Source organism: Polistes dominula, unplaced genomic scaffold (assembly GCF_049000335.1).
Source record: "Polistes dominula isolate Pdom_NZ unplaced genomic scaffold, Pdom_raw_medaka contig_73, whole genome shotgun sequence".
Taxonomy (NCBI): domain Eukaryota; kingdom Metazoa; phylum Arthropoda; class Insecta; order Hymenoptera; family Vespidae; genus Polistes; species Polistes dominula.
In genome coordinates this window covers 5,436,861-5,462,329 of record NW_028300951.1, presented here as the reverse complement: position 1 = coordinate 5,462,329, position 25,469 = coordinate 5,436,861, and the positions used below count along the sequence as shown (strand labels likewise).

Sequence of the window (25,469 nt, the reverse complement as noted above, 5' to 3'; positions counted from 1 at the left end):
TCGATTTGCACGCTTTTCATTGGCTCGGTTAAGTTTGATTAATCTAATCGGTTGCACCATTGTTCGAAACGTACCGCGCCGTGTCCCATTGGCTGCCTGGCATAAGACCTTCTCATATATGTGTATACATGTACACCTATTACTGGGGGGTCCATGGTGTTTGCCATTAAGGCTGGGAGAAGACGTGCAAGCAGCCATTACTAGCCACGACCGAACTGGTTTTGTGTGTTTTTCGCTCTGCCCATTTTATTCCTTCTCCCTGTTTTGCACCCTTCTTCTTCCCCCCTCCCATCCCTTACCCTTACGCCAGTTAAGTCGACGATGATTTGTGCCCCGTTTGCAAGGCGTCCCACGTCCTATAGGGAAAATGGCTGTTGATTTGAACAAAAAAAAAAGGTAAAAAATAAATAAATAAAAAAAATAAAACCAAAAAGAAACCATCTACTAGTTTTATTTTTATATTTCTTACCTTTACACTTTTATTTATTATTCTTCACATATTTTATCGCGACACTCGATAAATTTACTAACTCGGTATACTTTTCTAACTTTGTAGTTTGTATCTTAAGTTTGACTACCAGCAGGATGCTGAATTCGTAATATGTTCTCATGGATATTTGTAAGTACCTACTACTACTCCCCTACCTATCCACGGGGTGCAAACTCAAAGTTTCGTAGGTCGTTACGCTCGTTAAGGTTTCTCGTAGACGATACATCTGTCGAAACAGTTTAATGTTGTACAAATGTTTCTATGTATTTTCTTTAGAAATGAATGAATTTTGTAATTAAAAAAACATTTTCTACAATTACTATTGTTAAATTTGTTTCGATAACAATAAAAAGAAAAAAGATGTAATTGTAACGGATATACATTCGCGTACGTATACGAAATATGTGAATTTGAAACAAATTTTATATAAAATTGGAAACTCTTTCGATACTTGAAGAAACGATGATCAAAGATTAAATTAATAACAGTTGTATGAGTTTTACCAAGGACTATAATCGGATAAATGGAAAACAATCCTTAGCAGAAATCCAATAAAACGTCTACGATCTTTGGTATTGTGAATTTTTCGGACCTCACATATAGCTTTCAACCAACTGAAGGATTTCCCCGCCCATTTTCAAGCCCCTCATAGCTTACAATTCTGGATTGCCATTCGAAGCGGCTTCTTTGAGTTCAGTCCCTTTTCTTTCAGCCCCTATCACCAATCCTGGCCTATGTACTATCCTCCAATCTGTTGCTTTCAAAATTTTCTTACCCTTATGTTACTATGCGGTAGGTTAAGGGGTCTCTTACAACGAAACATTTGTTATATATCTAATAATAAATTAATTAGAATTTATAATATTCTCATTAAATAAATATTTATTTTATTGTTATTGTATTAATCTCGATCATGAGTAATCATATATTTTTTATTTGTTATTTTATTTCATCATGTTGTTTCGCGAAATTGTTTAAATAATTAAATCTAGAAAAGATTGGTAAAATAATGTGAACCTCGAAAAATGCAACCGTGTCTTTCCGTTTACGGGACGATATATTTATGTCATGATAGAGAAAAGCGAAGAAGGTCCGACCACCTACTTGGCGAACACAATAGGCCACAAATGCGTGGCGACAGGACTCGTAGATATACGGCAGGCTGATTGCTCGTTGTCACTGTACACCCGATTGTCGGCTCTCCTTCTGGCTCTTTTCACTTTTTGTATATCTTTTTATTTTCCTGTCTGTACGATTTCAAGCACGGTAAGCTCGATCATTAATATAATCAATATATATATATATATGTATATGTAATTTTTTGTTTTATAACATTTTATAATTTTGTTAATACAGGAAAAAATTTCGTTTAAGCATATACTTACCATATGTACAATGTTAAAACAATCATAATAGTAAATTATAATTGTAAGATTTATTTGATTAGATTTTTGAATGCGGATTGTAAGCTTTGTTTATTTCATAACGTCGAATTAATACAGCATAGCTATATCTATCAATTGAAAATATTCTTACATGAATAAAATGTAATATTTTCTTTATGTACAATAATTATATGTGTATATATAATAATATATATATATATATAAATTTACAATTAAATAAACTGTTTATAATAATCATCACGCAACTATATTAATAATAACAATTTCTTTAGTATCAAAGTTAAATATTTAAGCTTTACTTAAAATCCCGCTCATTATAAATAACGCTTATTTATATTTGATTTGTCTAAAACATTTTATAAACAAATTTAAATCAACATTAGAAAAAAAAGAAAAAAAAATTACTTATGATAATAATTTAATGCAGAAAGTAAGTTATTAGCACTCTGTTGGTCGTCACTATAAATAATTGTTCGAGTTATTATTTTTCTCGTATTATTTCAATTAATTTGCCGTAATATAATTTACACCGACAATACGTTTTAGGTTTTACAACGTTCACGTTTACGTATAATTACATGTATTTACAACTATTTCAAATTTCATAATTAAACTAAAGAAAGATCATACTATTAAAAGCACAGTGATCACATTTTGGTTAAAAAAGAAAAATAGAAAAAAAAACAGAAATAAAAACCTTATCGTTTTTCAACATTGCTTCCAATTCGGCTGAGAAAAGCAAGCTGACTTTGATCAAGTGATTCATTTGTGTAACCGTTTAATGTACTTCGAGCCTGCGATAATGGAACATTGAAATCGTTCGTCCTTCCACTCGACAAGACGAAATCCGGACCGTGTACTCTTCCGCAAACTTGTGAATCGATTCCACCCAAATATGGATAACCACTTTTTGCCTCACCAGGACTGTGAGGTGCAACATGATGATGAGCAACACCAGTGCTACCTGATACTGTTGAACTCGCACTTTGTACCATACAAGCGCTCATGTCCGAAGCCGTTGGACTGACGCTGCCACCAAGACTACTCAAATTCAAATTGCTGCTACCATAGTGGGAGGCGTTGAATATTCTGCAAACCAAAGCACGTCAACAATTTATAAAAGAAGATCGAGAAGAATTGATTGCTTATTCGTCGTATTTTTATTCAAATTTAATACGTTTCTTGAATATTAAATCCATTAAAAATGAAAAACGAATACATTTTTCGTTAATTTCGTTACTCGATATAAAAATTCATTATTCGTTCAATATCGATTAATACAAATTTATTTCAAATATTGATTACATGAAAAACATTTATAAAAAATTTGATTTTATTTTATGTTTAATTTGTATTAAGAAACGATATAAAAAAAAATGTTATATCATTCGTTATGTAAGTTATTGCAAGATTTCAATAGAGTTTTTATTTTCTCAAAAAAAAAAAAAAAGATAGACAAAATTGAGAAAAAAAGATATGGACGATTAGACTAAACTAATCAGGAAAAATTATGTTGAAGTTAACCATAATCCTGGGATCTCGTTACCCAGAAGAGTCGTTTCTTTTTCGGTGTTTACAAAAGTAATAAAAGATGCGCGTGGGCGTACGATTTCTGTGTGTGTTTCCTACGGGGCGTGCCGAACGTTTTGACTCCCGCGCTTTTGAACGCGGTACCTTTTGAACCGTGTTAAGGACTCTAAATCGTGCCGATGCACGACCCCTGCTTATATTTTTTCTTCCCTTCTTATTCTCTCTCTCTATCTTCTAAAACTCCTTGAGGGGGAAACAGTTATGAAAGGAAACGCGAAGAACGTAGCGGAAGCCTCGGCCGATTTATCGAATTTGTGTCCCCCCCCACCCTTTTTCCTGAAAGTCCTTTAGAGTCAGTTTAAAAGCTTATTCTTCTAAATATCGATAGTAGATTTCTAACGACCACAAATCATCTTTTTCTCTATGCCGCGTTAATGACTTGGCAATAAAATTAACAAAAAAAAACCGTCGTGGAAAGGTCTATCTGAAAATGAGTCGAGAATCATAATTATATTCTTATTTGGGACACACGTTGAGTTATTAATGACTGTGATGTATGCACGTGGGTGAATTCGAGAAGGAACAAGATAAAGAGAAAGATAGACAGGGAGAAAGAGAAAGAAAGAGAGAGAAAGAATGTGAAACGTGACAGATCCATTCGTAGGGACGTACGAGTTAGAGTGAGATCGATCGCGAAAGAGTATGCGTCCCGCGTAGAGGGGTCTTTGGATCGGACCGGAGGATTATTAGCCGGTAGCGTTTCATTACGGAGGCCGAAGCAACATAATTGAGGACCACACAGAAAACGGTGTCGGTAGACGTCCGGGGAAAGGGAAGACGAAGAAGAAGAAGAGTCAGAGGAACATGAACGAGTAGAAAAGAAGACCAGTCGACGAGAAGGATGATGTTGGGTACGAACGTGTGCGAGGACAACACAAGGTTGCATGGCACACTGTAACAACGCGATCACCCCGGCAACCTGTTATTACGGCACAATGGCTGAATTAATTGTTGAAGAGTGCGCGCAACACTGCTCGAGAACAACCTTTGCTCGGCTTTCTCTGTTCACCTGGTTCAAACCGTTTTTAAACGTTAGCGGTGTGTTGGGATATTACATGGGGGAAACTATCTTTTTCTATCTCACACGAAGTCTCGTGGGAGGTCTCTCTCTTCTTTTCCTTCCTTTTTTTTTCTTCTTATCCATAGGACCCCCAACATGGAATTTTACTTTCTCTTACTTTTAACGCAAATAAACTTAGTCCGAAGAAAAGGTTTGCTTTGTTGGTCTTGTTCTTTTTCTTCCTTACTTTTAATTTTTTTTAACTTTTTTCTAAATCGACTTACCCGTAGTTCTCGGCCGTCGCTCTGGTCCATTGCTGTTGTGCCGCGTAATAGTTATCCCCGTAGTTGTAATGTTGCGGATAACCAGCCGTTGTTGCTGCTGCCGCTGCTACACTGACTTGACCATAACTTTGATAACTCTCAGCCGCGCTACCGTAATGTTGACTCTGAAACGATTGTAAACTCATCGGGTTGAATGCGTTCGTTTGTTGACTGTTCATCTGTTTCCGTAGTCTCGCTCGTCTGTTGCTGAACCATACTTGAACTCGTGCTTCTGTCAGCTTCGTTCTGAAAACAATAACAATGACGAAATTTTATTTAGTTTATTTAGTAGAATAATTAGAAAGAATTTGTTTTTTTTTTCTTTACTTAATTCTAATTTTGATTTATGCTTACTTTTGTGCTAATTCCTCTCTCGTATAAACGTCTGGATATTGAGTACGAATGAACACAGCTTCCAATTGCTCCAATTGTTCACCCGAAAAGGTAGTCCTACTGCGACGTTGTTTTCTCTTCAGAGTTATACCAGGTTCACTTTCCGTCTCGGAATCGTCCCCGCCGTCGCTTCCACCTGAAGTAACAGACAAGAATTGTTGCGTTCGTGTGTTGATTAAAATCCTTTAGATATATATTTTAAACTTGGGTTTGTTTCGATCGCGTCTAACTTGCCGAGTATCGAAGGTACGTGTCATGAACCGTATAACAGTGAAAGGGATTGAAAGATAAAAAGAAAGAGAAAGAAAAAAAGAGAGAGAGAGAAAAAGAAATCTTTCAGTCCAGCACGTGCTGCACGTCAGATACCGAAGATAGGAAGCGAGTCGTACCCGCCCACAGTTCACACGCCGGACTGAGCAACCCGCTATTAAGACCCGCCTGATTACAGCCGTGGCAGCCAAACCTATACTAAACTAAAACACCGGAGAAATTAGGGTCCGCCACGAGAAGAAATTAAGTTCTTTGACATGTCCCGTCCCATCTGAGCTAAATGAAGGAGATTCGTCGAACTTTTTCGATTTTATTTAACCGATCAATAAGAATATTAATCTTTCTTTTTTCTATTCTTTTTTTTTTGAATTAAAAAAAAATAAATATCTATACGTTATAGTAATTGTCGGGGAAAAAATTTTATCAAATATATCAACGAAATTCTGTCGAAATTCGAGCAGAAGCGCCAAGGTGCGGTATCATCGAGAAAATTAAAGACCACGAAACTGAAACTTTGCCATAAATCTTATAGCCGGGCTAACGATTTTGTAAGATCTATTAACGCATATAGTAGCGACGAAGATTTCTTTTTTTTTTTTAAATTATTTTTAAAATTGTATGGTTGATATTTAAATAGAAAAAATAGTTTATTTTTAATTAATCCATATTTGCGTTCAGAAGCGTAATAATCCGCGCGAATCTCGTGACCGTATTATCGTATCAATAACAAACCTAACCTCTTCGAATAATTGTTCAAACGTTGCTCGTAGTTAATAATATTTAATTAATATTCCCAAATTGAAGTTAAAAAATATATAAATAAATTATATTTCATAACTTTAATATTCAAATATGCAAAGATATGGAAATGTAACACTTGTTTGTGAGATTATTAATTTTTAAAGATGGTCGAGTATTTTTGGAGCATGGGGGGATGCGGAAAGGTTTACGCGTGTAATGATTGAAAGAAAACAAGAACATAGATGGATAGAAAAAGAGAGATAATGGAAAGATATATGAGAAGAAAATTTAAACGGACACCATCAACGGCTGAAGCCGCAAAGAGAGAAAAGAGTAGTAGTGTAGTAGTAAAAGTAGTAGTAGTAGTAGTAGTAGTAGTACGTCTCAATCATGGGAAGACCGCAAGTTTGCCCCGCAGTAAGAACATCTAAATCAATAGAGGGCGCTGCTATTCCTCGAACAAACTGGCAGACCGAGCTGTTGTTGGCGGTTTGTAAGATTAGAGGCAGACTACGAGCCGAAGACCACACGCCGTGTGCCGCGAGAGTATACTTCTCCAAGTTTCTTCTCTTCCCCCTTTTCTCTCTCACCCCCCTTTTCACTCTTTTCTTCCTCTTATTTCGCGCGAGGAGGAAGGGAACACCCGTCCTCCAATCTTCTTTTATCATCCCCATCCTCTCTCTTTCCCTTTCGTCTGATCTCTTTTATCGTACTCATCCCATTCCTCTACGATTCGCAATGTGAACGCGAGACTTTACAAACTTATTTATCCCCATAAGTTTGTTCTTTCTTTTTCCTCTTTTTTTTTTGTATCACTGGATGGGAAAAATACCGCAAAATATTTTCTTTCTTTCTTTATCTTCGTTGTGTTTTATTTTTTGTTATTTTCTCTTACGACTGACACGAGATATTAATTCGCAAAGAGGTATTTAAAAAAAAAATATGTATATGTATATATATTCTTTTCTTCTTTCATCGGTCCAGGGAACTATTTTTCGTTCGTTAGGACGAATAATCATCACGTCTTTAAACCATCTCTCGTTGTTAACAAATAAAGGACTCCCCTGTGGAGAACCTTCGGAATAAGTGTGAAAAAAAATTTAAAAAAAAAAAGAAAAAAAGAAAAAAAAATCAAAAGAAGGTAAAAGAGAATGAAGATGGTACTTATTGTTCCTTTTCGGATAGGGTTGGACTCCTCGTGCTTTGCCATTCTTCGTTTTAACTCTTCTCTTTCTTAGTTTCGAAGACGTTCTTCTTCTTCTTCTTCCTCTTCTTCTTATTTTTTAACTTGACTTCGAATTTAAAGAAGTATATACATTGGTACACAAGCGTGCTTGACTTCGTCATCGTCTACAGACGTGTCAACATGCATATGAACGAATTTTGAAGAAGAGAACAACCAACGAACTAAGACGTGAGCCCGTAAAAATGATAAAACGGATCTTTACCAAGATGGTGGTGTTAATCGAACCTGAAAATTAAGAGTCCTGGAGTGTGCTTCTTTCTTTTTTTTCTTTCTTTCACTCTCTCTCTCTCTCTCTCTCTCTCTCTGTTGTAATTTTATAGTATACGTCTAATCAAAACTAAATCTCTCCGACAAGGTAATAAACTCGACACATCTACGCGCCACGGGACGCCTAATATTTCTTCGCGAGCGATCTACCGTCGGTGATAAAATATAAAGAAACGAAAGAAACCAATGAATCCTCCTCCTCTTTTTTTCTTTTTCTTGTTGTATTTTTTTTTTGTTCTTTCGTATTCCCTACCAACCAAACTTATATTTCTGCTATTCCTATATTTCTTCTTGCGTTCTTTGAGAATCCATTTTAAAAGAATTGCAATAATAATATTTTCTGTTGTGTGTGTGTATGTCTTCACTATTTCCGATCTGTCAAAAAAAAAAAAAAAAAATAAAGACAATACTATAATAAATCTAAAAATTAATTTACATTGATTAACATTGATGAATTACTTCGTTAATGAAATCATGAATCGTTTTATTTTGTAGATACATCCTTAATCATCTATACATATATATACCAACTATTTTATAGAATAATATTTAATTTCATTTACGTAGTTTTAATTAATATTACGTATTATTAATTGAAAATGTCAATGAAGATTTTTTCTTATTTTTTCAATGTATAATTATATAACTAATTAAATTCAATTCTATAATTAGCGTTACTCTGAGTAAACATTACTTCGTTAATTGAATAAAATATTGCTTAACACATTGCATTGAAACACAGCGAACGGATTTCGTGGAATTCATAAACGGAAAGGAATATGAACGTCTGTTTTTCTCTCCTCGGAAGAGAATGTTACTCGGGCGTAGGATTTTACGACGTCGTACGATATGTTTCGAAAGGCTACAGGTAAAATATGTAAGTAATACATACATACAAGTCGTTGAATAATTCTGACAATGAGATGGATGTATCATCGGTACTGTTGCGTCCCATCGAAATGATTTGCGTTATACCTAAATACGTACTCGATGTAACAGTTACGCGGATAATTAACTGGACGTTTCAACGAGTTTTACTAATCGGCGTTAATAAATATTGACTTATTAAATAATTCATTAATACGCATTCACATATGTATATTTCTTCTATATTTACAATTATAAAATTATTTATTTATTGTATTAATAGTTTATTTCTTTTGTTTCAAATTAATTTCAAATGATATATGAATGTGACGATTAATTTGGTATATATTATAGAAAAAATATTATTATATAATATATGTGTATTAATTATAAATAAGAATTACACTTTAGTTCATGTCAGACAACTAAAGTCAAGAAACGTGGGCATGGTTATTAAAATAGGCGGTGATCCGTTTGAGAAAAGAAAAAAACTGTATATTATTGACTACAAAGAGGCAGTAAAAGTATGCGACCTTTTTGATAGTATTAGATAAGTATGAGAAGGTATTCATAGAAAAGAGATTCGAAATCGTGTTGAAAATTTAGAATAAAAAATATTTATCTTACCAAGTATTCCATTGATAGAATGATTCGTTCCAAGATCATCAACACGACGAATTTTATTTGGTGAACCACGAAGGAGCCTTGAAATGCTAGAAACCGATGGTGCTGATGCCTTGTCGCAAACGCCATCCTGCTGGCAGAACCACATTGGACTAGTTAATATACTAGTTGATAATAATTAATAATATCATATAAAAAAAGATAAATATTTATGAATTATCTAAATAAATGGAAAAGTGTCAACGGACCTTTATCAATCTTTCTTTGATCTCCCAACTGAGAATAGCAGGATTTTGTCTTTTAATATCTTCAATCCTGCTCTCAACTTCCGGAGTTGCAACTCTTGGTTTGCTTCCACCGATGACACCTGGCCTAATTGATCCAGTCTCTTGATACCGATTAAGAATTTTTGAAACACAACCATGAGATACTCGTAATTGTCTTGATATAACACAAGGTTTAACACCGGAAGCAGCCAACTCGACGATTCTTAATCTTATGTGATTTGGTAGTGGACGGCCATTTATAAAAACTCCACCTAATTGATTAACACGACCTTGTCCTGAAACGTCATACAAACGATTTTCAATTAATATATTATTTTTTTTCTATTTGATTTATATTTTATACGTATTATAAAAATTTATACAAAATTAAATATTATCTTTGTTCAATTAAATTCAACTACGATGAAATTTTCAGGCTACCATAAATAGTGTCAGATTGTATTTTAATATCAATAAAATCATCCTGTAGATTAGTATTATAATTGAACTAGAAAGTTTGCTTATTAAATAGTATGAAGTAGTTGTGGCAGTAAGGAAAGAAACAATTAAAAAGATGGGAATTTCAAGAGTAAGGTAGAAACGAAATTGTAATTCACGAGAAGATGGAGACGAGGGCGTGTACCTATTGCAAGAAACAACGAAACTCGTCTCTACTGGATGTACAAAGAGATATAGAAAGAGAAAGAAAGAAAGAACGAAAGAAAGAAATAAAGAAAACAGTGATGGACCTGCATCGTGCATAAGATTCGTCGTTTGGAAGAACTCAGTGACACGCAAGGTGCCGCTCAAACGTTCCTAATTACCGGTAATTAGGGTCCCTCTTAATTAACTTAATTATAATCACGAAGTCAAACAAACCGCGTGTTACGCGCGTCCTTTGCGGCAACCGAGAGTAAAGAAACGAATGAGATGCGCGAGTTCTTCGTGTCGAGTAAAGTCAAGTCAAGTCAAGTTGAGTTGAGTTGAGTTGAGTTGAGTTAAGTTTAGTTGAGTCAAGAAGAAAGAAAGAAAGAAGGAAAGAGAAAGTCTCAAGCAGGGACCCGAAAGACCGTAGCGTTAAAAGAACAAGCTCGCGTGCCTTTTGCGAAACGGACTCAAGATGAGGAGAAGGCGTTTGCGAAGGTTTTGTATAATACTAAACTCTCCTTATGGCGTACTATCTTATGGTTTTGCTCGAAGCAGTAAAAGCGACGGAGTTGAGAGACTGCAACTGCAACCATATTCGAGCGTGTTAATATAAATATATAAAAAAATAAAGAAATAGTAAAGGAAGGAATGTACAAGGAATGAGAGAAGGAAAAACAAAAAGGTACCCAGAATGAGAAATAAATGGTACACTTCTGTGTCCAACCCCCTGCCCTTTTTTCCCAGTCCCTGTTTACAATAATTAAAAACATTAACTTAAAGAAGAAAAACTCGATAAATCATTATTCCTTAAAAAAATATAATTATTAATCAAAAACGATAACGTTTATTTCATTAATCCTAATATTTAGGATTAATCGGATTCCAGGAGAAATCTAGAGATGGTGTGATCGTTGGGTCTCGCTAATTATCACGAGGACGGGGATTCAGAAAGGAGATCCCATCCATCCTCCCACCAAAAAAGACAGACAGAAAGGGAGAAAAAGTGAGAGGGCAAAGCGTAGTCCCGTTTCGTCGTTCATCGAACGCTTCGAGATTTACATCCTTCTCTCCCTACTCCTCTCTCTTTCTTTCTCTCGTTTTCTCTCTCTCTTTTTCTCTCTTTCTCTCTGTTCACAGGCAAAGTCAGGTCTCTGCAAGCCTCTCCGGGTCTCACTTTGTCTCTTTCTTTCTTACGTTTGGGATCCTAAGGACACACATCCGTGAGGGAGCCAGGCCAGACCCCGTACGGTCCCGGCGTGTATGTGACGTCAGTCGGGCCGCGGGGCCCGACGGGATTACAGGCGAGATCAAAAGACGCCGACCGCCACCGCCGACACCGCCGCCAATGACGAGGACTTGCCTTTGAATGCGCGCCCTACACACTCCGCGAATTACGGAATAGAAGAAGGTGTACACCATTGCCTTTATTTTTTTTTTTCTTTTTTTTTTCTTTTCCTTCTTCGTTCATTTTCTTTGATTTATTTCTCTAGGTCTGTCATGTGCATTTTTTTTTTATTTTAACGTTAGAAAATAAATTTACTTATATTATTTTGTACACGAGTTGAATAATATTTGATTAATTTAAATCGTTAAAGAATATATATTTTTTTTTTAAATTTAAATTACGTCATTTTATTTCTTTTTTGTTTTTATTTATATGTGTGTGTGTATTTTTATATTTGATTTAATTTTTCTTTTTTTGAATTAGAAGGAATTGATTTATGCATTAATATTGAGCAATATTTATTTCGATTAAATTTGACAAATTATTAAATTTTAATTAGAATATGTTATAGTGTTATATATTTGATTAATTGTAAGTAATTAATTTGTTCAATGTCGTAAAATAGATATTGGATTTTATGCATTTATATTTTTTTATTATTACATATTATGTTTTATTGAAATATTAAATCAATAGTTGCTGTTAATGATCAAATGACGTGTTTACAAATTTAATAATTTAATGAATAGAATAATTCATTGACTTACTACTCAATGAAACAGTTTGTTAGTGGTTTATGATATATCTACAAATAAAACGATTCAATGATCTAGTATGTCTACAATGTAATTCATCAATAATTCATGGTGTGTCTATGAATAAAATTAATCAATGTTATTATAAATAAAATGATATGATAGTTCAACAATATACCAGTTTAAATTAATGAAATATTTAGTGGATATATATTAAAAATTATTGAATTATTTTCTTCGTATACAACTCATCGATGAATTTTTTGCCCAGAAATTAAAAATTTGATGAATATTTAAATTATTAACAAACTACTCTGTAGAATCATTTCCATCACATTTATCATAACGATTCATTTTAAATTGCTAATAATAAAAAAATACAACATCGATACATAGAAGCGAATGTTAATTTACACGATGATAAAAGTTTGATGAATTAATAATAAGTCCAATTTATTGATTTTATCGTATCGTACGATTAACATTATTGTGCACGAATATAAATGAATAAATAATTGAATTAAATATTTGTCACTTATACTTACTAACTACAAATTTACATACGTCACGTAAATTTCTTCAATTATAACTTATAATTCGACACCTCATACTAATCGCAACACTTTATCAATTTTTTTCGTTTCTAAATATCCTATCTCTTATTTAAAAACAAAAATTCTTATAATAAACCAACGAAAGGTTGCAAACAAAAGAAATAATCACAAAAATCAAGATTTTCAAAGACATCGAAGAAAATCTTTGTGTTTTGGAATTTCATAGGATGAAGGAGAAGCAAGGGGTTGTGGAGTTGGGGTTTTTGATGGAAAAAGAGAAAAAAGAAAAACAAAAAACCAAAGAAAAATTATAAAAAATATTTATAAAAAGTAGAAGAAGAAGAAGACCACCCTGCAAGCGTGGAGCGAAATGATGAAACGACGAGGAGATAATTTAACGCATGAATTATTGATAAGCGGCAATTGATTGTGAGCGATCCACGCTAATAACCATGATCGGTGGCAGCGATGTGACGCGATAGAGAGAAAGAGAGAATGAGAGAGAGAGAGAGAGAGAGAGAGGGGGGATCGAACCGATTTGAATACGCTCGATGTATCGCTCGTCATTAAACTTTCCTTCCAGGAGGCCCCCAGTTCCACCCTTCTTTCTCTCTATTTAACAATCTTTCTTTTTTCAAAAGTTTCAAAAGTATTTCAAAAGTTGTATCAAATAATAATACTACCAGGTGAATTGGTAAGATCCTGCTATCTAACTTTATCGTAGATCTCATCGATTAAATGAACTGTCACAAGATCACGAAAAGGATTCCTCTGCTGCGTGAAGACAATTTGTTCAGCTTTCACGTAGATAAGTTATATATTGGTTACGTTTATAAGAGAAAGTTTTTCCATACAAGATCTTTATTTGGATTCAGATTCGTTATTTATATGTATATACATATTTAACAGATGTATACAATATATATGTATATATGTAATAATATAATATAATGCAATATAATATCGTGTATATAATATATACACCTTAGTTTTAATAATAATATATAAAAAATATATATGATACGTTTAAAATTGGTTTTAGATAATTGTAATTCCAGGTATGTAAAAATTGAACAAATAAATATTTAATCAGATTTAAAATAGTTAGCCTAATAAATGGATTGAATAATATTCTTTTTTATTATTTTGCTTTGTACATGAAACAATCATATGATTGTTAGTAGAAAATTATTAACAGTAGGTATTATATATATATATATATATTTGATTTTCTTTTATTTAAGCGTGATAGTAGAAAAGTATAGAAGGTAAGATCGTGAAAGAAAAGATCGATAAGATCTTTGGTTAAGGATCAGATAAGGATCGAACCCGTCAGAATCTCTTTGTCCAAGAAGATTGAATATTCTTTGCGTCGTTGGTCGTCCAGGAAGGGTTCTAAAGAAATTACAAGAGGAAGAGAGGTGTACACGACTATGTGCGATTATCTACGTGCAGCCAAGGGATGCATGTACTTAGCGTTCGGTGTGAGTTCCGAGTTGCAAGGCCTCAATCATCGCGCCGTCGCCTGGGGCCAATTCGATATCGGACATTAGGTACCCACGAGTTCTCTCTCTCTCTCTTTCTCTCTTTCTTTCTTTCTCTACCATTTTCTTTTCTTTTCTTTTCTTTTCTTTTCTTTCCTTTTCTTTTCTTTTCCTTTCCTTTCTTTCCTATCTTCGTATCTTTTTTCTTTCTTTCGATACATCAAACTTGTCTTCGTTTCAACGCCTACAATACTAAACTTAACTCCGTTATGATTTCCTTTTTTTCTGTTTTTCCTTTTCAAAATATATATATTTATTTATTTTTGTAATAATTTAAATCCAATGATAACATTAAGTAGGTTACATTTTTATAATTAGAGCAGAAGGAAGTGGTTGTACAATTAAATTTCTTTATTTTATAAAAAGAATGTACTAACGTTTTCCCTTTGTCACAAATTATTTTGAAGTTTTTTTTTTTTTTTTTTAATAAGATCGCTAATAATTTTCAATATAAATTATTATAATTATTATAAATTTGTTCTTAGAATCGTATTACGGTATTTGATTAAGTTGTAGTTCCAAGGGTGCTAGAATTATATTGAAACAATTTTTATTCTAAAGTTTCTAACAATGATCTTTATAACAAGATCCGAATGTTATAGATAAATGGAAGTATAAATAAATTTTAATGTCAATCTTTTTTTCTTATCTTCATAGTTTATCCAAATGGATATCTAAACGTAAAAATATCAACGAATGCAAATTTCGATCGTTCTTTTGTTTTCTATAGGTACCATAAATAAATACCTATTTACTCGTTACGAAACTAAATCCTGTCAGTCATTATATCGTTGGTTGTAAAACTTGTTTGTAAGTCGTTAAAAAAGTTTCGGCGTAAACGTCTGACCATCTATCGTTTTATCCTTGAACATGTATGTTACGTATGAGAAAAACGATTTCGAAAAAATCGGTGTTAAAGAATATCGGTGTTAAATTGTTCAAAAATAAGTTGAACAATATCTTTGGAATCAACGTAATAAAAACAATTGAATCGAGGGAACGATTTTTGAAATTTTCGTTTATATATAAATATTATATGTATATAATATAAATAAAACAAAAAATATATTAACAATCTACATAATCATCTTACCTTGAAAAGCGTATCCAGAAAAATACGGCGTCATTCGATGTTGACTAAGCGCTCTGACCGCCATCTGGACCCCCCTAATCTATCTTTAAGCCAAAATTATTTTCTCCCTCCACGTTTTCACCGAACACTTCTTTCTTTCGTGATATTTGAATAATTAATAATATTGTTTAAGAAACAAAAAACTAACGAAAAAAAAGAAATAGTCAAGAAAATAGAATAAAACAAAAAATATAACAAAGAATATTTTAATGATCAACAATAATTAATATTTCCACCCAGTGAATTGATTTTCTTAATAATATAACAAACACTTATAGTCGAAGAGATTTTTTTTTCCAATTGCTCAAAAAGAAAAGAACAAAGAAAAAACTCGATCGTGTCCTCAAATTATGTATGTTCCTTCTTCTTCTTCTTCTTCTTCTTCTTCTTATTCCTCTTTAATACTTTCTTTTTCGAATTTTAAAAATTGCACGATTGAAAACACCGCTTACGAATTCTGAGTGTACTTAATTGCTATTATTTAATAGTACTCTCAAAAGAACGTAATTTAGTTAACCAACGAATAACAGAATATTATATTTCGGAGAAGATTGAAACGAGGAGGACCTGTTTCCTACGGACTCTCGACTCGGACTGGCCAAAAGGTTGAAACCAAGTCTTCGAGGGGTCTCTTCTAGCAAGCGAGATGCTGCTTAAGGAAAAGGTAAGAAAGAACTAAGAGATAGACAGAGATGGATATATGGTAAGTCTTTCCAATGAAAAAGGAAAGACCATGATGAAGGCTCCGCCTTTATTCGTGAGGCCCCTTTCTATAAGAAACCAACACTGGTCCCAGACCTTCTCTACTTGAAGGCAAGTCAAACGGGAGCATGGTTGTGAACAGTGTATTGGCATTGGTCACCATGTTAGCTGATTCCAACCTCACGGAGGTGGTCTCAATCTTGACTCCGCCCGAGTTATTCTCTTCCTCTTCTTCTTTATCGTATTTTACCTTCCTTCTTATTATTCTTCTTCTTCTTCCTTACTTACTTTCTTCCTTATTTTCATACATTAAAACAATACGCATGTATAAGAAAGTATTTATATATTTAATTCCTTTCAAGGATGGTTATGCTTAAAAGTATCTTTTTAATATCTCAAAATGTGTGTGTATTTTAAAATATTTTATATATATTATTTTTGAAAAATTGTAATTATATTCATAAACTCAGTAATTTATTAATACGAATGTATAGATAAAATTATTTATGTTTGTTATCTATTATTTAATTAATATTTTTTATTCGAAATAATTTTGTTTTTTATACGTTTTATGTAATATTAATTTACTTATAAATCATTATTAATTTTTTTTTTTTTAAATCGATTCTTCGAGTTTTTGTAATAATACTCGTGTAATACGATTTGTGGGTTTTGATTTTTAATAAGCTATGAAACTATAAACAACAGGACGAAGTCCTATCAAGAAGAAGAAAAAGAAGAAGTTTTTTAACTAACAAAAGTAATATAAGTATAGGAAATTTTATTAAAATCTTTGTGATTTTTTTTGTATTTAATTATTATGTAATAATAATTACATTTACATATAGAAATATAGACGTAATTAAATAATTTATTAGATGAGATATGTTGTTGTTGCTTAAACTTGTTCACGTTGTTTTCGTATTTTAATATTCTTTTTTTTACATACTCACATTTGCTCTCTCGTTTCATCTGATTCAAAGAAGGTGAAGCGTCGCTTGTAATTTGGTTCGCATCGTTAATTATAATTAATCGAGTTGACCGTGTAAAATCGTATGTTTTAATTGAATTGCTGTGAAATGGTACTGTGGACAGAGTACGTACGACCGGTAAACTTTCGTCAAGTGCGACGAATCCTCGCCACATTTTAATGTTAAACGATCAACGAGGTTATTATTTACAAATTTTTCAGATTATTAACGAATTACATGCCACGTTATAACAATGATCACACTTTTTCTTTAAATATACATACATGTATGCTTTTTACACGTGTGTACGTTAAATTTGTGATAGAATTAAAATAATTTAAATTAATTTCTTTTTTTTATTTTTACTTAATATCCTACCGTCAGACGATTGAAATATAATTTAAGGAATAATTAAGAATATTATATTTTATATTATTAGTTAATATGTTTTTTTAGTATCGTTTTTCTCTTCTTTCATATCGGAACGTGGATAATCCTATAAAATGTCTAATTATAATCTATTTTTACGACTTTCAATCAAACTCATTGTACAATACAAATCTTTTGACACAAATCTGTGAAGGTGTTTAAAAATTGTTTACGCATATTTACGAATGTGTATCGTACACGTGTATTCTGAATACATATCAATCTTACATTAGGATAATTTTTTAAAAGAACAATCATGAACCTTACATCTATTATATATGTACATACCTTTTATATGATAGTTTAATTTAGTAGATACATTTAATTATTTATTTCTACATATAAAATGATTTGAAATAATAACAACAAATAATAACACTCTATTTTCGATTTGTATTTTTCTATATAAAATCAATTATTATTTAAAATTATCAACTAATTTGGAAAATCAATTAGCCGATATAAACCTTGTACACACACATAAAATATTATATCAAGTAAACTAATTAATCGAATGAAATAACAAAAGAATTGTTTCTAACAAAAATGTTACGATAAAATGAAATCTGAACGAATTTACACTAATAAACATTAACAACATTTATTAGAAAATATAATCGTAATATAAAAGAATAAATAATAATAATAATTTTCCGTAGATCGTGTTAGTAAGTACGGGTGCAATCGTCAAACAGGAGAAGAAGGTGGAAGATTCAAAGAGAGGGTGGTTGGAGGATGCGCTGAGTTCAGTACGATAGCACGTGTCGTGATTGTAGTTTATGGGGAGCTGATTGCAGTCAAGAGCGTGGGTCGGTTGCAGTAGTGTGTGGATGCAACGAAACATGCTCGAGTGTTCCGAGTCCATTCATTCCACCTCTTACATATCCATTCCAGTGTCAGTGTTTCGTTTCGTAATCATTAAGATATGCATTATACTCTTAATGACGAGCAACCGTGGTCGCGAGAGCGTGTCCGATTCGCGAGCAGAAATCGTTTGGCCTAAGTCACACTGAAACATAAATTTTCTATAATACGCCTTTGACTTTATCGTATCAGTTTCTCGATGATTATTTTTTACTTTTTTTCTTTTTTTTTTCTTAACTTATATCAAATTTACCTAAGAATTTTTATCATGATTAATCGGAGATACTTATCGAATCGTTAACATACTCATTTTATTTATTTATTCGTTTTAAAAGCACTTTTTTCAATTAATATTTTGTAAAATACATATTAAAGGAATGTTATCGTATTTTAAAATCAATTTTCTTGTTGTTGTTGTAACGTTGGTTATTGATACTCATTTCGTTTCAATTCTAATTTTAAACACTTATTTTTCGTGATCAAATTGACGGCAATTATTATACTTTCGTTTGCGTTATAATTTATTGATATTTTCTGATAGATAGTTTTAGGATTCGTATAATTCTGATAATTTACTGATAATGTCTAATAATTGCAATACTTTCGAATTATCACGCATATAACACTATCGATAAATACGAATAAAACATACGATAACAATGAAAATATAACGTTTGTCAGAGTTTATCGATCTTAAGGATTCGATAGACAGATTCGTTATCTATTTATCGAATGTGTCCAGTCTCCAAAGGGTCAACCTTGAAGAGATTCGAAAACGTCGGCGAATAATCGCAAAACACCCGCTGTTAGGATGATCAATTGGTCTGTCGGGGAAAGGCGTATTTTAAAATTGTCATAATGGACGAGAAAAAGATGATGTAGGATGTGTCTGAAATATGAGGATAGATATTTTCTATTTTTTTTTGGTAGAGAGTTAGAAAGATAGGAAAAAGAAATGTTTATAGATAGAAAGATGATTTTGTAACTGTTCCATATATAAAAAGATATTTCTTAAACCATATATCTATCCTAGGTATATAATGTAAAACGATTGGCTGATGTCGTTGTCATTGCTGAGAAGAAACGTACCCATGGGTATCGAAATTGAATCGTGATGCAAAAGATCGTCGTAGTCCCATCCTTTCTCCCGATCATTTTTCATATAAGGAAAATAATTCCCGAAGGAATCCTAGTCCACCTAATTGTTCCCCATTCATTCCCGTTTTCCTCTCGTAGGATACTTCAGTACAGTTCTACAACTATTTGGGGTCTATATTATTTTCTTACAATCTGTGATACTTTCTTTCTTATGGTTTTGAAAAAGTAGCTACCTTCAAACTTTTATTACTCGTTAAGATGTATCGACGTATTTTGACGGGTTTGTTGGTAGCAAACAGTGGCAAAAGTTTACCCTAACTCTTATTGATAAATTCTTAGTGATTGTAACAATAATTTGCATACATAGAATCAAACTCTAACAGGAGGAGAGAATTTTTCTAACGATTAATGATGTTTTTGAGAAAAGAAATAAAAAAGGGATTATATTTATTATTGGTTCTAATATTTTTAAACATTTTTTTATCGATATTTTCAATAAAACGTGTAATTAAAATTAGTATTTACCTTGTAAGTAGGTTTGATGTAATCCTGCTCCTGTAATAAATGTTGATCATTCGTATAAAATATACTGAAAATTTATTAATTATATTTAACAAATAAATAGAAATTAAAGAAAGACAAAAGCTATTATTTAAAATTTTTAAGTATGACACTTATAAAATATGTCAAATGGTATGTAATATTCAATCCAAATGTACACGCGTTTAAAAAATCTGAAATAAGTAGAATAAATTAGAGTATTAAAAATGAATGTTAATTAATCAAAAGAAATATTATATTATTGTTTAAATATCACACTTGTACCATTATTATTATTACTATATTATTATTATTATTATTATTATTATTATTATTATTATTATTATTATTATTATTATTATTATTATTATTATTATTATTATTATTATTATTATTATTATTAATTATTTTTCTCTTTTAGTTGATACATAAAAGACATTACACACAGAGTGAACGATCAAAGAAATCTAATATATACTACGATCTAACGTATAGCAAGATATATCCGATTGGTTAGAAAAATTAAATATAACGAGTTTAACGCTCACATAAACGATAGTAGAGATGGCTTGCATGCCAATCGTTCTTGTTGGTGAGAGCCATTAAAAGTGCGTGGGCTCTCGACTTTCTTCGCACACACGCGAAATAACTGCATACGTGTTGTGTTCAACCGGAGAAACGGAGAAAGATGTTTCTTCGAAGTGTATATGTGTGTATATATATGTGTGTGTACGTGTGAATGTGGGAAAGGGAGAAAGAAAGATGGAACGGCACGAAGCAAAGAGAAAGAAAGAAAGACAGAGATAGGTAGAAAACGTATACGAAACTATCTCTTTTTCTCTCTTTCTTTCTTTCTCTTTTTCTTTATCTCTTTCTTTCTTATACGATTCGTGCAGGAACAGAGAGGAAAAGGGAAGTCTCTCGGCCTACGGACTTGGCCCGCAGTTAATTGCCAGCATTTAATGAGCGCTCTTTGACGCGCCGCGCGAACCGCCACAGCACAGCCAGTCGTAATGGCCGATGCTTTTCTGACGACTGCGCGTACCAACTCACCAACCGTATACAACACCACTGGGTCCAATACCTATTTACAAACCTACACATGCATATTTAGAAATAAGTGAGTTGGTACTCGAATGTATGATGCATATACGTATACATGCACTGCTAACATATCATGCGTTCATGTAATCATTTATGTGTGTGTTTATGTGTGTGTTTATGTGTGTGTAGATGGCGAAAAATAAAAATGGTTTCTTGCGAGTATTTATCGAACCGACCACCCTTCTACTTCCTTCTATATCCCACTCGCACACCGACGAAAAGCACTTTAACGATTGAGATATTAGTTTGACTCTGCTAAAAACTCAGCGAGAAGTACTCGTTTCGACGATCAGACAGTTGAAAAGGGGGTAGGGTAGAGGTGGAATGGTGTAGTGACCTTTCCCCACGTGTCCATAGAAAAATCAGATTTCAAAGGGCCCGAACACATCTTTTATCGTTTTACTCTCATTATCCTCTCCAACCCTTTTGCTTATATTTTACGATATATAAATCGCTACGCGTATTCTCAACTATTGTTTTCCTGTCAACTACTTTCTTTTTCTTTTTTTTTCTTTTATTAGGGTTGAATGTTATTAAAATATGTCGGATTTTTAAATGAATGCGAATGTTGAAGTTCCTACTTAATAACATTTTTATCATTACGCATAATGATAATTTTTAATATTTTTTTTAAAAGATAATTTTAATGATCTTTTATCAAATTTCTTAGCAAAAATTTTCATTTCGATACAATTGTGCCATTCTAGATAATATTTTGGTTATAAATAATCGGAACAGGGTAAATAATATTAATATATTAAACCTGTAGAATATATCAAAATTCAACGTACAAAAATTATCAACAATCAGTATGTTGGAAATTTGTAATTAAGATATTATCAATTGTTGAAAATAGAGGAAATCTTTTATTTAAAAATACCGACTGTCAATAATTGTAAGAATTAGGTAATTATAAAATTACTTATTGTTGGTATTAGTTAGGAATCATCAATAATTGTAGACTTTTAGTATAGTAAAATTCGACAATAAGCAGTTGGTACTGTAGGATTTGACAGTTGGTATGGTAGGAATCGTAGATTATTTCTTACTGTTGGTATGGTAGAAAAATATTGATAAACTCGAAACTATTCAAATGTAACAAATATGTAATATTCGATCACATTTTTTAGTTTATTTAAAAACAAATATAAGTCCATGCACGATAACTATGAAATACGTTTATTTTTCTGTTTTTTTTTTTTTAATTGCATTTTATTATTAAATATTTTGAAGAAATTTAATAAAATGCTTTTAGATTATACATTTATTTCGACGTAATATTCATAATATTGATCATCATCCTATCAGCATTGATTTTACCAACAATTGTTAATATCACTTTCGTAATACTACTTTTTTTTATCTTTATGTCTCGAGAACCGTTTTATTGATTTGTTCTTAAAATAGAAAAATAACTTTCTCATTCCATCCTGGATGAAAACAATTAATCTGGATTGACATCCAAATTAAAACGACGAGTATCAGATGCTAGCAAAGTTAAAGAAAAAAATGGTTATAGGGGTAAAGTTATATGGGCGTCATATAAGCATAAGCAGCATATCAAAACATGCATTTTAAACGTAGAAGAGAGATAATATATATATAATGCCAAGGTCGATTAAAAATGAACAAGATGTTATATAACAAAAGCACATTTATTTTACTTCGACAGAGTTTTTTATCCCGAGCACGAAGCTCGCGTGGGATGTTTTTTTTCTTCTTTTTGTATTTTTTTAAGTTTTTTTTTTTTCGATAAAAACTTTCATCATTCCATGTTTTTTATTTTGACGCGATTTATATCGTATTTGTAAGTAATTAATCATTATTCGCACAATTATAATAAAATGTAAATATAAAATAACTTTAAAAATAAAAAGCTTTTTAAAAATTGGTTGACTGACTGTATAATTAACAAAAAATAAATCTAACAATAAAATAAGAATAGAAAAAAATAAATAAAAGTAGCGAGGAACGATTGGACTTTTAGTGTTCGTTACATTATATTCTTTTGATGAACTTAGGGGATACACGAAAAAAAAGTGATTTCACATTTGTCGAGTAGCACAACAGCAAGATCTTCTTCAGTATCCTGTTCCAAACGGTCCCTTTTTTTAACAGTCAATAGGGGAGCCAGTTAACAAAGGCTCTTACCTTATTAGCAAGCCTACGTGCTTAACCCAAATAGAGTAGACTATTCCGTGAAGGCCCGTTATTAATCAGCTGCGAGGACGAATTTAAATGAAATGTTAAATGTAACATTTTAAAAAGGGTAAAAGGTCCCCGTACGAGCAAGTACAAAAATGACATTATTGGCGCGACTCTTTCTGTTTTCATTTTGTTTCTCCATTGGATACAATAAATACATCGGTGTGAGTCTATGTGTTGTCCTGTATGTATGTATATATATATGTATGTTTGTATGGATATATGCATGTATATATGTATGTATGTATGCATGATGTGTACATGTATTTATAGAACGAACAGACAGAGACATGTAACATTCGTATGACTGCGAGGTAAACTAGCAGTCTCGATATATGTATACTTTTATAGTATATATATATATATATATATATATATATATATATATATTTCTTTATTTATCTTTCTTTTTTTATTTGGTATTTATTTTTTTTTATTCATTTATTTTCTTTATCTTTTGTAATCCTTGTATTTATAATGCGTCTCTTGCGCTGTAATGAAGACATTCGGTTACATAGGTCTCCCACATATGGGGAAAAAAAAGGAAGGTACGACTTTTTGTGCATTTGTTCCTTTTCCATTCGCTCGTTCGTTCTTTCTTTCTTTCTTACTTACTTTCTTACTTTCTTACTCTTTATATTTTTTTTTGTTCTCTTTCACGCTACAAAAATTACATTTATACTTTTACGTCACGTCCTCGTGTTGTGTCTCCGTTCTTTAATTTTTTTTGAAATATTCTCGTCGTAATTAACGCTCGTCGTTCGATTTGAAAGTTCATTCTCGATAAGAATTTTTGATCGACGTGTTAGGACACTTAAAAAAAAAAAAAACACAAATTCAAGACAATAAATTAATCCTATCGGAATACGTTTTTTTGTTATAATTACGGACACCATACTTTTCATTTTTTTATTTTACCATTTTCTACTACCAAATGTGGTTTGGTTTTATTTTAAAACAGTCATTTCGTCTTTTACTTCACAATTTGATAATAAAAAAAAGAAATATAGTTTCCGTAATTATAGTCAAGTCCAATTCTCCAAGATCGAGAAGAGGATTTTAAAATTTTGAAAAATACAAATTTATATTTCTCCCCTTCTCTCTCTCTCTTTTTCTTTTTTTTTCTTCTATCATTTTTCTTATTTTTGTATTCCTTCTTACTATCCAACATTTTTCTTACTCTTGTAGATAAATACATACATACATATGTATATAAGTATTACTTTGCTTCATCTTTCGCGCATGCACGTCATAAAGTCGCGGATAATGGAACACGTACGAGTTTTCCAGGAGTTTTCTTACACTCTTCATCATATTGAACACGCATTCTGAGGTAATCATAAATACATTTATATATATATATATATATATATATATATATATATATATATATATATATATATATATATATATAAATGTATGTTTTCTATGCCGATCGCACTAATCAAAAACGAACGACGACGACTACGACGACGGAAACACGACAAAGTTTGAACATTTATTATTAATATTATTACTTTTTTCTCTCTCTCTCTCTCTCTCTCTCTCTCTTTTTCTATCTATCTATCTTTCTTTTTCTGTCTCTTTTCTTTCTTATTCTTTTTCAATAAGAAATAGGAAAACAAAAAAAAATAACCACGTTCTTGTATTATACCATCCGCAGTAAGATGCTGTGATCGGTACGGACGTGAATATCGACAGAAATAAATTAATTGAGAAGAATGTGTACACAGGGTGTATTCGAAAAGTTTCGTGCAACCGAACGAGGGATGATTCTACGTGTAAAAAAATAGGGCAAACGAAAGAAGTAAAATTATATTTCGTTTGACATCCCATTTTCGATTGAACGAGTTCCCTATTGAAAGAAACATATAATGTAAGATGTAACATATATTTGGTATTCGTACTGAAAGGGTTAAACATAGAATCAGACCTTACCTGATTGTATTAGCAGTTCGGATATTTGTTTGTTTGAGATCCCCTTTTCGTAAAAAGTCTTCGTATTTTACTTTATGATATAATGTTACACGTAGAATCATTTCCATTCGGTTTTATAATTTTTTTTCGGATATATCCTGTATACATATACATTGTATATATATATATATATTTATATAGGAAATTGACATTATGAGAAAGAGTGTATCTTAAATTATTTACCCTTTCTTTATTTTTTGTTGTTTCTTATATTCTTTTTTTTCATCATCATCATTAT

At 31.8% G+C, this 25,469-nt stretch overlaps 1 protein-coding gene and 1 long non-coding RNA gene across 3 annotated transcripts; both read right to left on the bottom strand.

The window, feature by feature from the left end:
* Window positions 1–2,110: 2,110 nt before the first annotated feature.
* On the bottom strand, window positions 2,111–16,124 carry LOC107063970 (protein gooseberry). Of its 2 annotated transcripts, none has more exons than XM_015316182.2 (6): window positions 15,303–16,124; window positions 9,466–9,779; window positions 9,221–9,347; window positions 5,164–5,338; window positions 4,771–5,055; window positions 2,111–2,985 (listed from the first exon to the last, which is right to left on the bottom strand). In XM_015316182.2, exons 1-6 carry the CDS (start codon window positions 15,364–15,366, stop codon window positions 2,595–2,597), a joined length of 1,356 nt encoding a protein of 451 aa, XP_015171668.1. In that variant the 5' UTR covers window positions 15,367–16,124; the 3' UTR covers window positions 2,111–2,594. The 2 variants fall into 2 exon arrangements, with proteins under 2 accessions (XP_015171668.1, XP_015171667.1); XM_015316181.2 differs by having other exon boundaries at window positions 2,113–2,985; window positions 9,221–9,350; window positions 15,303–16,120.
* An 802-nt stretch (window positions 16,125–16,926) lies between these two features.
* Window positions 16,927–22,530, bottom strand: LOC149032664 (uncharacterized). The gene is made up of 3 exons (XR_016176529.1): window positions 20,494–22,530; window positions 19,931–19,960; window positions 16,927–18,452 (listed from the first exon to the last, which is right to left on the bottom strand). It is a non-coding gene; the product is annotated as an uncharacterized LOC149032664 (long non-coding RNA).
* Window positions 22,531–25,469: the final 2,939 nt, after the last annotated feature.

Coding starts and splice junctions, on each gene's coding strand:
- LOC107063970 (XM_015316181.2), bottom strand. CDS start 15,366: ATGGCGGTCAGAGCGCTTAGTCAACATCGAATGACGCCGTATTTTTCT. Junction 9,780..15,302: donor TTCTGGATACGCTTTTCAAG/GTAAGATGATTA, acceptor ATGACGTTTCAG/GACAAGGTCGTGTTAATCAA. Junction 9,351..9,465: donor TCAAAGAAAGATTGATAAAG/GTCCGTTGACAC, acceptor TGGTTCTGCCAG/CAGGATGGCGTTTGCGACAA.